The sequence below is a fragment of the Eleutherodactylus coqui genome, chromosome 2, assembly GCF_035609145.1.
Source record: "Eleutherodactylus coqui strain aEleCoq1 chromosome 2, aEleCoq1.hap1, whole genome shotgun sequence".
NCBI classification, from domain to species: Eukaryota; Metazoa; Chordata; class Amphibia; order Anura; family Eleutherodactylidae; genus Eleutherodactylus; species Eleutherodactylus coqui.
This window is the reverse complement of record NC_089838.1, coordinates 170413783-170430167: the sequence shown is the minus strand read 5'-3', so window position 1 is coordinate 170430167 and position 16385 is coordinate 170413783. Positions and strand designations below refer to the sequence as shown.

Here is a 16385-nt window from a genome sequence, read left to right as displayed (position 1 = left end):
TGGGAAGTTAGAATGGAGTAGGGAGGTTGTATGTGAGGGTAGGGTGAGATTAAAAACTTTAGATTTTGCCTCGTTAATTTTCGGAAATCAAATCAAACCTGGACAGTACCGCCATAAGATTCGGGATTGTGGTATGAGGAGAAGATATTATAGCAAGTATGTTGTCCGCAAACATACTAATTTTGTGTTGGACCCCAGCAATTTTGACTCCTTTAATGTCTGGATTGTTATGGATTTTTATAACTAATTGTTCTAAGGCTAGAATGAAGAGGAGTCGGGAAAGTGGGCAGCCCTGCCTTGTGCCTCACTGGATTGTTAAAGGAGATGTCCCGCGGCAGCAAGTGGGTCTATACACTTCTGTATGGCCATAATAATGCACTTTGTAATATACATTGTGCATTAATTATGAGCCATACAGAAGTTATAAAAAGTTTTTTACTTACCTGCTCCGTTGCTGGCGTCCTCGTTCCCATGGAGCCGACTAATTTTTGGCCTCCGATGGCCAAATTAGCCGCGCTTGCGCAGTCCGGGTCTTCAGCAGTCTTCTATGGAGCCGCTCGTGCCAGAGAGCGGCTCCGTGTAGCTCCGCCCCGTCACGTGCCGATTCCAGCCAATCAGGAGGCTGGAATCGGCAGTGGACCGCACAGAAGAGCTGCGGTCCACGGAGGCAGAGGATCCCGGCGGCCATCTTCAGAAGGTGAGTATGAAGACGCCGGACCGCCGGGATTCAGGTAAGCGCTGTGCGGGTGGTTTTTTTAACCCCTGCATCGGGGTTGTCTCGCGCCGAACGGGGGGGGGGTTTAAAAAAAAAAAAACCCGTTTCGGCGCGGGACATCTCCTTTAAATTATCTGAGCAAAACCCTTGTAATGAACCAAGGGTTTAGGAGAGCTGTGCTGAATCCGCAACCGTGTTAGGAACTCTGTGGGGAAACTTCCATTGCTGTAATACTGAAAACAAGTATGACCAGCTTAGAGTATCAAAGGCTTTATAGACATCCAAGGAGAGCAACATTGCAGGAAGGCCTCTGGTTTGAAAGATATGTGTGAGGTGTGTTATCCGACAAATTCTATCTGGAGCTTGGTAGCCTGGGATGAAACCTACTTTGTGCATTCCATGGTAACGGACTGGACACGCACACACAAATTGTTTCACATTTTTTTAATTTTTTTAAATATATTTTGGTCTGAAACTTTAACAATAGCTATAGGTAGTTAAACTATGCACTGTGACAAATGTGTCTGTCACACCTACCTCCCAACTTTCTATCAACTCTTAGTAAATGACGTGACATTTAGTAACAGACAGGACATGCAAATGAATAGCAATTGCAGAATGCTTGTTTTTTCTAAAATTTCTGTTCTTCTAGTTAATATATAATCAAGACTCTTTCGCATTATTTTCAGTATACTCTTAAAAGATTGGCTGTTTTGTACTTGTTCTGATCTGTTAGTTATAAACACTCCTAATTTATTTATTCATATGGCAACAGACAGGACGTATGGGTAACAGACGGGACATGTTTGAATGTAAACTTACTAAAAATAATAATTTTTTTTTTTTTTTTTAGATGTTTTATTCAGTAACAGGTAACTGCAATATATATGACCCTTATAAGACTTAAATTAAGAACTTTTGTTGTAAATTATAATGACCATTAACTAACAGAACGATTAATTACACTTTCTTGGTAACAGACCGGACATCTAGTTGGTTGGCTATTGATTCTACTATAAATTACATAATATAACAAGTATAATAAGTTACATTACCTCACTGGCTTATTTTTGGTCACATGTGTTACTTAAAAACATCTATTCACTTCTATACTGAAATGCAGACTGAATAAATCTTTCTCTTCAATCTGTCAAAAACATGTGTAAACTTGCATGGTCGAGTTTGAGTGCAGTATTAGATATGATTTTGTTAGAAGAAATATTTTTATAGTAGGTGGCAGAGAAGTCATCCGGCCTCGGACGCATGTTGACTTTCATTGTTTTAATTGCATCCTTGACCTCATCTGGAGTGATTTTTGCTGCGAGGTGATCCAAAAATGCCTGGGAGTGTGGTGTCTCGGAGGTACGCAGTTAGTAGCTCTGAAGATGTATCATGTGGTTGGGAAAATGTTTGGCTAAAAACTGTCTGAATTCAGATATTACTGTCAAAGGGTTTGCCATGATTGTGTCATGTTTTGTACGGAGCCTGCAGAAGGGGCTCACTATTGGGTGAGCTCGAAGTCTTCGAGCTAGTGGTGTTGTCTGTTTATTGTTTACCATGTAATATCGCTGACAAGACCAACGTAATTTCCTCCCAACTAAATCTGAGATGCATAAATCTAGCACTACCCTGGCTTGAGAAAGTATTCTCATATTCTCGCGAGATGGACATTTTTTGGCGGCTTCTACCGACTGTAAAACTTTTTGTTCTAATTGTCTATGTAAACGTTCTCTTTTTCCTCCGAGACAATATTTGGATCAGGATGCCTCGAAGTACCACTTTATGGACTTCCCACAAGTAGATGGGGGAAGAAATGGAAGGGCTATTGATAGCAAAATACTCCTCAAGTTGAGGCGTTATTAAGGACGCTATATGAGGAAGTGCTAAAAGAGAGTCGTTAATGGACCAGGAGGCAGTAGTAGGTTTTGACATTAAGAAATCACAGGTTATTGATAATGGACTGTGGTCTGACCAAGGGACAGAGAGAATTTTGGAATGCATTATTTTTGGCAGGAATTACGCAGTTACTAATATGTGATCTATTCTCCTATATAGAGAATGTGGGGCTTGGAAAAGTGTAAAGTCCTTGACAGTGGGATTGACTTCCCGCCAGGAGTCTACTAGGTGGTATAGAGAAAGGAGTCTTTTAAAGTTATGTGATATGGAGTGTTGTGGTTGTAGTTGGGGCGCTGGGGGGGAACACACTGCATTTCTGTCCAGGCTCGAGTCTAGAATACAATTGGAGTCCCAGCATAAGATAACTAAACCACTTTTATTAGCCTCTACAGTTTCAAGTAGCTTTGTAAGGAAGTTAATTTGTCTAGAGTTTGGGACATAATAAGCCACGGTGGTTACCGGGCCATCTTGGATTATACCTGTTAGGATTAGAAAACCGCCTTTGGGGTCTGATATAGTTGGTGTATGAGGAAAAGGAACAGAGCGACTTGAAGGTGAATGTTAATCTGAATCTTAACACCCACCTATATTGTATTCGTTTCTGCTGTAGAATCTCTAAGGCTTGAGGGCTGCTCTTTTTTGCTAGCTTTGAGGGGGCTAGATCAGGGAATAGTTGGTATTCGTTTTCTTGAAAAATTAGTTTTGAGGTAGAACGAGCTGCTTGTAATAGCTGTTCCTTGGTACGGTGGAAGTGCAGCTTTAGAACTATATTTCTCGGAGGATCTCTTGGTTTGCAGCCCTGCAGTGCCCTGTGGACTCTGTCCATCTCCAGCCTCCCTATAGGGATGTTAGGACAAAGTTCTTGAAACAGGGCCATTGTGGTGGACTGGAGGTCCTGGATAGATTCGAGAAGGCCGCAAATTCTTAAGTTGTCCCTGCGGGCTCTGTTTTCGGCATCTTCCAGTTTGTCATGAACGATCAAGATTTCTTCGTGTAGCTCTTTGACTTCCTTTTCATGGGACTCGAGGACCCCTGTTGTATTGTCCATTCGATCTTCCATTGCTACTGTCCAATAGCCAAGGTCTCTGATTTCTTTAGTAAGCTTAAACGTAATGTCATCTGAAACTTGTGAAAGCTCTTTTTTAGCATAGATTGTTTTGGGGGTAAAAGAGTCAGAGATGGAAGTTGTGATAACTTCTCGATCGGTGGGGCTCATAGGAGTGGAATCCTGGGCAGATAAGGGACCTTCCATTGACGAAGATGAGTACTCGTCTGAGGCGACCGAGGACCGCATCAATTTAGAAGACTGTTTAGCTATAGGCTGGGATTGATTACTCTTCCCTTGTTTCATTTGAATAGGATGCATGGTATCGATGAAGTGTTAAATAAAGCAAATAAGTGGGAGAGGTGAGGAAGAAGTCGGGATCTCCTCAAATTGATGTCCTCTACAAGGCACCCAGTGTAGGTTCAGCTACATTGGGGCCATGCAAATAATAATTTTATTTTTATTAAAATGGTTTTATGTAATTATTTCTGAAAGAAATGCAAAAAGAGAAGAGTGAGAAAAGATTAATATATTTTAATAAATCATAACAAAGTGAACAGTTGCAATGCCTTTGAGCAAAAAGTACATTGTTGCCAATGGAAAACAACTCTCTGAAAAAGTAACTCTGAAAGGTTAATGCTTAGAGATGAGCGAACATACTCGTCCGAGCTTGATGCTCGTTCGAGTATTAGCGTGTTCGAGATGCTCGTTACTAGAGGCGACCACCACGCGATGTTGGAGTTACTTTCACTTTCATCTCTGAGACGTTAGCGCGCTTTTCTGGCTAATAGAAAGACAGGGAAGGCATTACAACTTCCCCCTGTGACGTTCAAGCCCTATACCACCCCCCTGCAGTGAGTGGCTGGCGAGATCAGGTGTCACCCGAGTATATAAATCGGCCCCTCCTGCGGCTCGCCACAGATGCATTCTGACATAGCTCAGGGAAAGTGCTGCTGATGCTGGAGCTGCTATAGGGAGAGTGTTAGGAGTGATTTTAGGCTTCAAGAACCCCAACGGTCCTTCTTAGGGCCACATCTGACCGTGTGCAGTACTGTTGAGGCTGCTTTTTGCAGTGTTGCACATTTTTTTTTTTTCCTATATCGCCCGTGCAGAGCATTGCGTCCTCAGTCTGCAGTAATTTTACATAGTATAGGGCCAGTAGTGCTGAGGCAGGGACAGTGAAAAATGTGAAAGACATATACTGTCTATATAGGCAGTGGGCTTTTCCAAAAAAAATTGGGCTAAAAAAATCTATTTGGGCTGCCTGTGACCGTCCTGAGTGTACTGCGTCTCTGCTGGGGGTAGTAGTCCTAATTTTGCGCAGCCAGCTAAGTGTTACAGCAGGCTTGCGCAAAATTCTTTCCTGGCTCTGCGTTGCCCGTTACATCATTGCTGTCATCCTGTCCAGAGGGAAACAGTCTGCACTGCAGTAATTTTACATAGTATAGGGCCAGTAGTGCTGAGGCAGGGACAGTGAAAAACGTGAAAGACATATACTGTCTAAATAGGCAGTGGGCTTTTCCAAAAAAATTTGGGCTAAAAAAATATATTTCGGCTGCCTGTGACCGTCCTCAGTGTACTGCGTCTCTGCTGGGGGTAGTAGTCCTAATTAATACGCAGCCAGCTAAGTGTTACAGCAGGCTTGCGCAAAATTCTTTCCTGGCTCTGCGTTGCCCGTTACATCATTGCTGTCATCCTGTCCAGAGGGAAACAGTCTACACTGCAGTAATTTTACATAGTATAGGGCCAGTAGTGCTGAGGCAGGGACAGTGAAAAAGGTGAAAGACATATACTGTCTATATAGGCAGTGGGCTTTTCCAAAAAAATTTGGGCTAAAAAAATATATTTGGGCTGCCTGTGACCGTCCTGACTGTACTGCGTCTCTGCTGGGAGTAGTAGTCCTAATTAATACGCAGCCAGCTAAGTGTTACAGCAGGCTTGCGCAAAATTCTTTCCTGGCTCTGCTGTGCGTTCTATAAGCGAAGTCAGCCTCCAACCACAGGCCAATAAGCGGCACATTTAATTACAGCGTTCTGTTTCTGCACTACTGGTAATACACCATGCTGAGGGGTAGGGGTAGGCCTAGAGGACGTGGACGCGGGCGAGGACGCAGAGGTCCAAGTCAGGGTGTGGGCACAAGCCGAGCTCCTGATCCAGGTGTATCGCAGCCGACTGCTGCGGGATTAGGAGAAAGGCACATTTCTGGCGTCCCCACATTCATCTCACAATTAATGGGTCCACGCCTTTATTAGAAAATGAGCAGCGTGAGCAGGTCCTGTCGTGGATGGCAGAAAGTGCATCCAGCAATCTATCGACCACCCAGAGTTCTGCGCCGTCCACTGCTGCAACTCTGAATCCTCTGGCTGCTGCTCCTCCTTCCTCCCAGCCTCCTCACTCCATTACAATGACACATTCTGAGGAGCAGGCAGACTCCCAGGAACTGTTCCCGGGCCCCTGCCCAAAATGGGCAGCAATGGTTCCTCTCCCACCGGAGGAGTTTGTTGTGACCGATGCCCAACCTTTGGAAAGTTCCTGGGGTCCGGGGGATGAGGCTGGGGACTTCCGGCAACTGTCTCAAGAGCTTTCAGTGGGTGAGGAGGACGATGACGATGAGACACAGTTGTCTATCACTCAGGTAGTAGTAATTGGAGTAAGTCCGAGGGAGGAGCGCACAGAGGATTCTGAGGAAGAGCAGCAGAACGATGAGGTGACTGACCCCACCTGGTTTGCTACGCCTACTGAGGACAGGTCTTCAGAGGGGGAGGCAAGTGCAGCAGCAGGGCAGGTTGGAAGAGCCAGTGCGGTGGCCAGGGGTAGAGGCAGGGCCAGACCGAATAATCCACTAACTGTTTCCCAAAGCGCCCCCTCGCGCCATGCCACCCTGCAGAGGCCGAGGTGCTCAAAGGTCTGGCAGTTTTTCACTGAGAGTGCAGACGACCGACGAACAATGGTGTGGAACCTTTGTCGCGCCAAGATCAGCCGGGGAGCCACCACCACCAGCCTCACCACCACCAGCATGCGCAGACATATGATGGCCAAGCACCCCACAAGCTGGGACGAAGGCCGTTCACCGCCTCCGGTTTGCACCACTGCCTCTCCCCCTGTGCCCCAACCTGCCACTGAGATCCAACCCCCCTCTCAGGACACAGGCACTACCGTCTCCTGGCCTGCACCCACACCCTCACCTCCGCTGTCCTCGGCCCCATCCACCAATGTCTCCCAGCACAGCGTCCAGCCGTCGCTAGGGCAAGTGTTTGAGCGCAAGCGCAAGTACGCCGCCACGCACCCACACGCTCAAGCGTTAAACGTGCACATAGCCAAATTGATCAGCCTGGAGATGCTGCCGTATAGGCTTGTGGAAACGGAGGCTTTCAAAAGCATGATGGTGGCGGCGGCCCCGCGCTACTCGGTTCCCAGTCGCCAATACTTTTCCCGATGTGCCGTCCCAGCCCTGCACGACCACGTCTCCCGCAACATTGTATGCGCTCTCACCAACGCGGTTACTGCCAAGGTCCACTCAACAACGGACACGTGGACAAGCGCAGGCGGGCAGGGCCACTATATCTCCCTGACGGCACATTTGGTGAATTTAGTGGAGGCTGGGACAGAGTCAGAGCCTGGGACCACTCACGTCCTACCCACCCCCAGAATTGCGGGCCCCAGCTCGGTGGTGGTATCTGCGGTGGTGTATGCTTCCTCCACTAAACCACCCTCCTCCTCCTCCTACGCAACCTCTGTCTCGCAATCAAGATGTGTCAGCAGCAGCACGTCGCCAGCAGTCGGTGTCGCGCGGCGTGGCAGCACAGCGGTGGGCAAGCGTCAGCAGGCTGTGCTGAAACTTCTCAGCTTAGGAGAGGAGGCACACGGCCCACGAACTGCTGCAGGGTCTGAAAGAGCAGACCGACCGCTGGCTTGCGCCGCTGAGCCTCCAACCGGGCATGGTCGTGTGTGACAACGGCCGTAACCTGGTGGCGGCTCTGCAGCTCAGCAGCCTCACGCACGTGCCATGCCTGGCCCACGTCTTTAATTTGGTGGTTCAGCGCTTTCTGAAAAGCTACCACACTTGTCAGACCTGCTTGGAAAGGTGCGCCGGCTCTGCGCACATTTCCGCAAGTCCCACGGACGCTGCCACCCTGCGCACCCTGCAACATCAGTTTAATCTGCCAGTGCACCGACTGCTGTGCGACGTGCCCACACGGTGGAACTCTACGCTCCACATGTAGGCCAGGCTCTATGAGCAGCGTAGAGCTATAGTAGAATACCAACTCCCACTGCGCCGCCCATGTTGGAGTCAGCCTCCTCAATTCTTTACAGAAGAGTGGGCCTGGTTGGCAGACATCTGCCAGGTCCTTGGAAACTTTGAGTCTACCCAGATGGTGAGCGGCGATGCTGCAATCATTAGCGTCACCATTCCTCTGCTATGCCTCTTGAGAAGTTCCCTGCAAAGCATAAAGGCAGATGCTTTGCGCTCGGAAACAGAGGCGGGGGAAGACGATATGTCGCTGGATAGTCAGAGCACCATCCTGTCTATATCTCAGCGCGTTGAGGAGGAGGAGCATGAGGAGGAGGGGGAAGAGACAGCTTGGCCCACTGCTGAGGGTACCCATGCTGCTTGCCTGTCATCCTTTCAGCGTGTATGGCCTGAGGAGGAGGAGGAGGATCCTGAAAGTGATCTTCCTAGTGAGGACAGCCATGTGTTGCGTACAGGTACCCTGTTACACATGGCTGACTTCATGTTAGGATGCCTTTCTCGTGACCCTCGCGTTACACGCATTCTGGCCACTACGGATTACTTGGTGTACACACTGCTCAACCCACGGTAAAAGGAGAACCTTTCCACTCTGATACCCGAAGAGGAAAGGGGTTCGAGAGTGATGCTATATCACAGGACCCTGGCGGACAAGCTGATGGTAAGATTCCCATCCGACAGCGCTAGTGGCCGAAGGCGCAGTTCCGAGGGCCAGTTAGCAGGGGAGGCGCGGAGATCAGGCAGCATGTACAGCACAGGCAGGGGAACACTCTCTAAGGCCTTTGACAGCTTTCTGGCTCCCCAGCAAGACTGTGTCACCGCTCCCCAGTCAAGGCTGAGTCGGCGGGAGCACTGTAAAAGGATGGTGAGGGAGTACGTAGCCGATCGCACGACCGTCCTCCGTGACGCCCCTGCTCCCTACAACTACTGGGTGTCGAAGCTGGACACGTGGCCTGAACTCGCGCTGTATGCCCTGGAGGTGCTTGCTTGTCCTGCGGCTAGCGTCTTGTCAGAGAGGGTGTTTAGTGCGGCTGGGGGAATCATCACGGATAAGCGTACCCGCCTGTCAACCGACAGTGCCGACAGGCTTACACTCATCAAGATGAACAAAGCCTGGATTTCCCCAGACGTCTCTTCTCCACCAGCGGACAGCAGCGATACCTAAACAATACGTAGGCTGCACCCGCGGATGGAAGCATCGTTCTCTATCACCATCAAAAACGGGGACCTTTTAGCTTCATCAATCTGTGTATTATATTCATTCTCCTCCTCCTGCTCCTCCTCCTGAAACCTCACGTAATCACGCCGAACGGGCAATTTTTCTTAGGCCCACAAGGCTCAGTCATATAACTTTTGTAAACAATGTTTATACGTTTCAATTCTCAATTGAATAAAGCATTGAAACTTGCACCTGAACCAATTTTTATTTTAACTGGGCTGCCTCCAGGCCTAGTTACAAATTAAGCCACATTAACCAAAGCGATTAATGGGTTTCACCTGCCCTCTTGATTGGGCCTGGGCAAGTTTTCTGAAGTACATTTGTACTGTTGGTACACCAATTTTTTGGGGCCCTCGCCTACATTGTAATCCTAGTAATTTTTAGCCCACCTGCATTAAAGCTGACGTTACCTTAGCTGTGCTGGGCACTGCAATGGGATATATTTATGTACCGCCGGTGGGTTCCAGGGAGCCACCCATGCTGTGTGTCCACAGGGACTTCACATTAGGGATTTGTACCTGCCAGTGTCTATGTATTAAAAACCCCGGTCAGACTGGGGCATGCAGTGTGGGCCGAAGCCCACCTGTATTGTATCTGACGTTAGCTCTGCTGAGTAGGGCACTGCAATGGGATTTATTTATGTACCACCGGTGGGTTCCAGGGAGCCACCCATGCTGTAGGTGCACACGGAGTTTAACCTACATCTGTCCACTTGTAAAGAACCCCAGTCAGACTGGGGCATGCAGTGTGGGCCGAAGCCCACCTGTATTAAGCACGACATTACCTCAGCTGTGATGGGCAATGCAATGGGATTTATTTATTTACTGCCGGTGGCTTCCTGGCACCCACCCATGCTGTGGGTCCACAGGGAGTTGTTACTACATCTGTCCACTTGTAAAGAACCCCAGTCAGACTGGGGCATGCAGTGTGGGCCGAAGCCCACCTGTATTGTATCTGACGTTAGCTCTGCTGAGTAGGGCACTGCAATGGGATTTATTTATGTACCACCGATGGGTTCCAGGGAGCCACCCATGCTGTAGGTGCACACGGAGTTTAACCCCTTGAGTGGCACGTCCGGAAAAGTTCCGTGACGAGCTCCACTGCTCATAGCAACATAGCCCGGAAGATTTCCGGGCTATGTATCACTATGGGAGCTGCAGAGCACAATGCCACAAGCTGTGACAGTGTGCTCTGCCTGCACAGTCCCACAGAGAACAAAGCAAGGGCTTTGAAAAACCAGCAGAAGATATTGCCGACATGTCGGCAATGTCCTGCTTTGTTTACAAGTTGCCATAGAGACCATCGGCTTGTCAGAAGCAAGCCGATGGTCTCTGTGGCAGGGAGAGCTGGTTGTTAGCTGTCAGAGGACAGCTAGGTACCAGCTCTTACAGCAGAGATCAGAGAAAACCTCCGATCTCTGCTGTGTTAACCCTTTACATGCTGCAGTCTATGTGACTGCAGCATGTAAAGGGCTGTCACTGCAGCATGTAAAGGGCTGTCACCATCGGACCCCTGGAATGTGATCAGGGGTCCTGATGGGTCCCTGTGGAAGTCCCCTAAAGGGACAAAAAAAAATAAAAAATTTTTAAAACATTTAAAAAAACACTTGTCTCCCTTTACTTTGTAAAAAATCAAAAATACAATCACACATGTGGTATCCATGTGCGTCGTAATGACCCAGAGAAGGAAGTTAATACATTATTTAACCCCTTAATGACATGGCCCCTTTTTTCTTTTTTCCCCATTTCTTTTTTTCCTCCCCCCTGTTTAAAAAATCACAACTTGTCCCGCAAAAAACAAGCCCTTATATGGCCATGTCAATGGAAAAATGAAAAAGTTATAGCTCTTGAGACGCAACTGCAAAATTAGTTGAAATTCAATGATTAGACCATTTTAAAAAACCTGCCCTGGTGGGCACGACAGGGTGGTAGGAAACCTGCCACTCAAGGGGTTAACCTACATCTGTCCACTTGTAAAGAACCCCAGTCAGACTGGGGCATGCAGTGTGGGCCGAAGCCCACCTGTATTAAACACGACATTACCTCAGCTGTGATGGGCAATGCAATGGGATTTATTTATGTACTGCCAGTGGCTTCCTGGCACCCACCCATGCTGTGGGTCCACAGGGAGTTGTTACTACATCTGTCCACTTGTAAAGAACCCCAGTCTGACTGGGGCATGCAGTGTGGGCCGAAGCCCACCTGCATTTAACATGACATTACATCAGCTGTGCTGGGCACTGCAATGGGATATATTTATGTACCGCCGGTGGCTTCCTGGGACCCACCCATGCTGTCAGTCCACACGGAGTTGTAACTGCATATTTCCACTTCTAAAGAACCCCAGTCTGACTGGGGCATGCAGTGTGGGCCGAAGCCCACCTGCATTTAACATGACACTACACCAGCTGTGCTGGGCACTGCAATGGGATCTATTTATGTACCGCCGGTGGGTTCCAGGGAGCCACCCATGCTGTGGGTCCACAGGGAGTTGTAACTGCATGTGTCTACTTCTAAAGAACCCCATTCTGACTGGGGCATGCAGTGTGGGCCGAAGCCCACCTGCATTTAACATGACATTACATCAGCTGTGCTGGGCAATGCAATAGGATATATTTATGTACCGCCGGTGGCTTCCTGGAACCCACCCATGCTGTCGTTCCACACGGAGTTGTAACTGCATGTGTCCACTTCTAAAGAACCCCAGTCTGACTGGGGCATGCAGTGTGGGCCGAAGCCCACCTGCATTAAACATGACATTACCTCAGCTGTGATGGGCAATGCAATGGGATATATTTATGTACCGCTGGTGGGTTCCAGGGAGCCACCCATGCTGTGGGTGCACACGGAATTCCCATTGCGGAGTTTTACCTGCCTGTGACTATTTATAAAAAACCGCGGTCTGACTGGGGCATGCAGACACCTTGACAGAATGAATAGTGTGTGGCACAGAGGTTCCCCATTGCTATGCCCACGTGTGCAGCTCCAGATGGAGGTGGCACAGGATTGGATTTCTCATTGCTTCTGTACAGCATTGTGGGCTATCGCCCCGCCCCTTTTAAAGAGGGTCGCTGCCTAGCCGTGCCAACCCTCTGCAGTGTGTGCCTGCGGTTCCTCCTTATGGCAGACACACTTATAAATGGACATGAGGGTGGTGTGGCATGAGGGCAGCTGAAGGCTGCGCAGGGACAATTTGGTGTGGGCTGTGGACACTGGGTCGTGCAGGGGGGGGGGGGGGGTTGGGCAGCATGTAAAGCTGGAGAAGTGGCAGCGGAGTGTCATGCAGGCAGTGATTGTGCTTTGTTGGAGGTAGTGTGGTGCTTAGTTAAGGTATGCATTGTTAATGAGGGCTTTTCAGAAGTAAAAATTGTTGGGAGGGGGGGGGGGGGCACTCTTGCCGCTATTGTGGCTTACTAGTGGGACCTGAGAACTTGAGATGCAGCCCAACATGTAGCCCCTCGCCTGCCCTATCCGTTTCTGCGTCGTTCCCATCACTTTCTTGAATTGCCCAGATTTTCACAAATGGAAACCTTAGCGAGCATCGGCGATATACAAAAATGCTCGGGTCGCCCATTGGCTTCAATGGGGTTCGTTACTCGAAACGAACCCTCGCGCATCGCGAAAATTTCGTCCCGAGTAACGAGCACCCGAGCATTTTGGTGCTCGCTCATCTCTATTAATGCTTTATAACTAAATAACACTTCACCCTTGTAACAATGGTATCGAAGCAAGATTATCTTATAATGTGCTGATATAACAAACTATTGTACAGAAGTAGTTACTATAATAAAAGCAGGATGTAAAAGTCCATTGAGAACAATAGAGATTAAAGATTATTGACCAAGTCAAATATTCAAGAATCAATACTTGCCTTTATAGCTGCTGAACATAGCAGCAGTAAATAATTCAGAATGGCCTTACCAATTCCAAATAGGTTTTTAGTGAAACAGGACGGGCAAATGCACACTAATATAGATGTCCTGTAATTAGCAGGTACCCTATTACTATCTTTGAGAAAGCCCGGGAATGATACTTAGAAACTTCCACCCATTTGCCCTTTAGCCTCTACTAATTTTGTCTTAATGAGATGGCATTATGGAACCATAGGGTCAAAAAAGCAATTAAAAAAATCATATGTGTCTTAAGGTACATTTACACCTTAAGGCCCATTTACATGGAGCGATGATCGCTCAAAAATCGCTAAAAAGCGATCGTTTGAGCGATAATCATTGCATCTAAACGCGTGGTCATCGCGCACTTTTCGTGCACTGCTAGCTGATCGTTAAAATTCAGGCCAACCTAAAAATCATCATACCGTCTTATCAGGACCGCACGCTGAGTTCTCAGCGGGTAGTGCCGATAGCATTGTTACCCGTCGGAGAACAAAGGAGCTTAATGGAGATAATAGCCGTCCGGCTATTAACTGCATTCAGCTAAGGCTTTATTTGCATGCTAATAAGCTATTAAGTAGCTAAGTAGCTACTTAATAGTTTATGCAAAATGATCGCTCAAAGCTGCCACTCAAACTGTCGTTTGAGCGATCTTTGAGCAATCATCCCTCCGTGTAAATGGGCCTTTAGAAATATGAGTCCTCTCATGTAATTGTAATAATACAGCTAACTGCATGGTGCAAAACGCTTTCTATTTCCATCTTTGGTGAAATAGCGGTGATTACAGTTGTGTCTAGTATACTTATACTAAAATCATTTAAGTATAGAAAATTAACATCAATGTGAAATTCTGTTTATTTTATTTAATGGATTTTACATTACTACTGTCTTGTATACTGTTCATAATCATAGTTTTTATTTAGAACAGTAATGAATATATTTCTTTGTATTATAGGACCCAAATCAATTTCACAGTTGCCATAGACTTCACAGCATCAAATGGTAAGTCTCCGAAAGCTTAATTTATTTTATATTTGCCCAGATTCCTAGAATACATGCAATATGAAGTATCGGTGCAAAGTTCCTACTATTTTGCGATGTGTGTGTAGATGGTGGAATCTGACATGGATTTTTCTGTGTGGATACTGCCTCTAAAAACCGCAGCAGAAATCTGCAATTATGTAAAAATAAATTGGCCTCGGATCTGCACATGGACGCAGCCCTTTTCAGTTGACAAATCCGCTCACAGAAGTCCTAATTCAGAACTGAAACTGCGCAGAATCCATGTCAAGAAGTGATGAGTCACTATATCTATGCTATATAGGTTACAACGTGTATTTTCTCTAAAATTAATGGGATGCACATTTGCTGCAGATGCTGTAAAAAATTCCATAAGAAAAATCCTCTGTGTAAACATCTAGCATCACATTTGCTCTATGTATTGCTAACTTTTTGGAATTATATGAAAGTATTTGATAATTTCTAACGCTATTGAAAACTAAAATGATAGCACAGATGAGGATCCTTCTATGCCGTAAGGCCGGCTTCACATAACCAGATTCCTATTGTTGAATCCGCAGCAAATCGCACTCATTGAAAGGCATGTACTTTCGTTTTTTCACTCACATTTGCAGATATGAAATGAGTATTTCGCAGGTAGAGGAAAAATTGCAGCATGCTCTATTTTGCTGCGGACAGCCTCACATATGGGCCGCAGTTATCCGCATCATCGCTTAGTGACGGCACAGGAAATACTAACATTGTGGGGAAAAAATCTGTACTGCGCATGACCGACGGTGAGCTGACGCAGTCATACGCAATGCAGAAATGACAGGTACACGGGGTCAGCGTCCGGCTTCACAACTGGATCCCGCATGCGGAATCCGACCCGGTCATGTGAAGCTGGTCTTATGTGAAAAATGAGTATATTCTGTCTTAACATTTGGATTAAATATATACAGTATCTTATAGCGTTTAATCATTGCTGTACACAAGCACTGGTTATACTGTACATGTGAATACATTTGTAGAAATCAAAACAATTTGACGTTTGTTAGTAATTAGATGGAAAAAAAAGGAATAAGTATTTGCAGTTTAGAAATAACCGTTCCATGGACTTTATTTTGAAACAGGAAACCCTGCGCAGCCCACCTCTCTGCACTACATGAATCCTTATCAGCTGAATGCATATGGCATGGCACTAAAAGCAGTTGGAGAAATTATTCAGGATTATGACAGTGATAAAATGTTTCCTGCATTAGGCTTTGGAGCAAAATTGCCACCTGATGGAAGAGTATGTCATGAATTTGCCTTGGTAAGTTTTTGTTCTTATTCTCCTTGTCATAAAAGAACAACCACAATCCAGGTTATCTAATTTTAAGACTGGGCTTGAACACAAAAACCGTGCTCCATAGTGTAGAAGGGCAAGTTAAGGAATAACTACACAATAGCAGGAATAGTGTTACCTGTATAGGATGCACAGACCACAACATGAATTAAGTCAGTAAGCTTAAGCTTCCCCAGCTGGAGGCCTCTGCTGCTTGAACAGGGCTACACCATGAGATTGTTGAGGACTTTTATGATGCAGGCTATGCATTTCAGAGTCTGAATGACTACTCCCTCAGGCCATGTGCGCAAAAGGGAATACAGCCAGTGTGTGCAAACCACAATGTTTAAAAACCCAAGACATGCTGGCATATAACGACATGTGGTCAACTCATTGGGACTTTGTACCTTTAAAAAAAAAAATGCCTTGTTCTCGTCATTTAGAGACCTAAATCTTTCAAACATAAAATGGCAAACGTCATTTGCATATGTAAAAACCGCTGTGGCAATGTTGTGGTGGCATTCCCATTACACCTTTGCTTTATGTGGCTGAGCATTATCCTGCTGGAAAATGCCTCTTGGAAGCCCTGCCATGAGAGGAACACATGTGGCTGCAGGATGTCCTGAACATATCGCTGAGCTGTCATTGTCCCTCCTACCAATACTACCCAGACCATCACACCAGCAGTTAGGGCAGCGTGCTGCTCTACAGCAAAGGCAGGATTGAGTCGTTCACCCCTAAATCTTCAGACATGAACACAGCTGTTATCAGTGCCCGAACTAAACTTGGAATCCTTGCTCATTGGATTTGTTGCACATTGCATTCCACATTTAAAATTGCCAAAAGTGCTAAAACTGCATTTTCCACAACGCCCCATCACCAGCTACTGATGAGTGCATATTCACAGCTGTACAAATTGTATCATCATTACAGATCTTGAAGACACTGAGCATGTCAGATAAGTAAAATAATGGAGCATACAGGTCATAACTGTAAGGCCTCATGTCCACGGGGAAAATCAGGCCCGCTACGGATTCTCCATGGAG

At 46.7% G+C, this 16385-nt stretch overlaps 1 protein-coding gene across 2 annotated transcripts in view; it reads left to right on the top strand.

Moving 5' to 3' along the window:
- The window catches only part of CPNE8 (copine 8), a 251176-nt gene that overhangs the window by 208674 nt on the left and 26117 nt on the right, over nt 1-16385 (top strand). For both annotated transcript variants that reach the window (XM_066591905.1, XM_066591906.1), the window contains 2 exons: nt 13969-14015; nt 15146-15327. In XM_066591905.1, coding sequence (XP_066448002.1) covers nt 13969-14015; nt 15146-15327 — 229 coding nt within the window. The remainder of the gene's footprint in view (nt 1-13968; nt 14016-15145; nt 15328-16385) is intronic.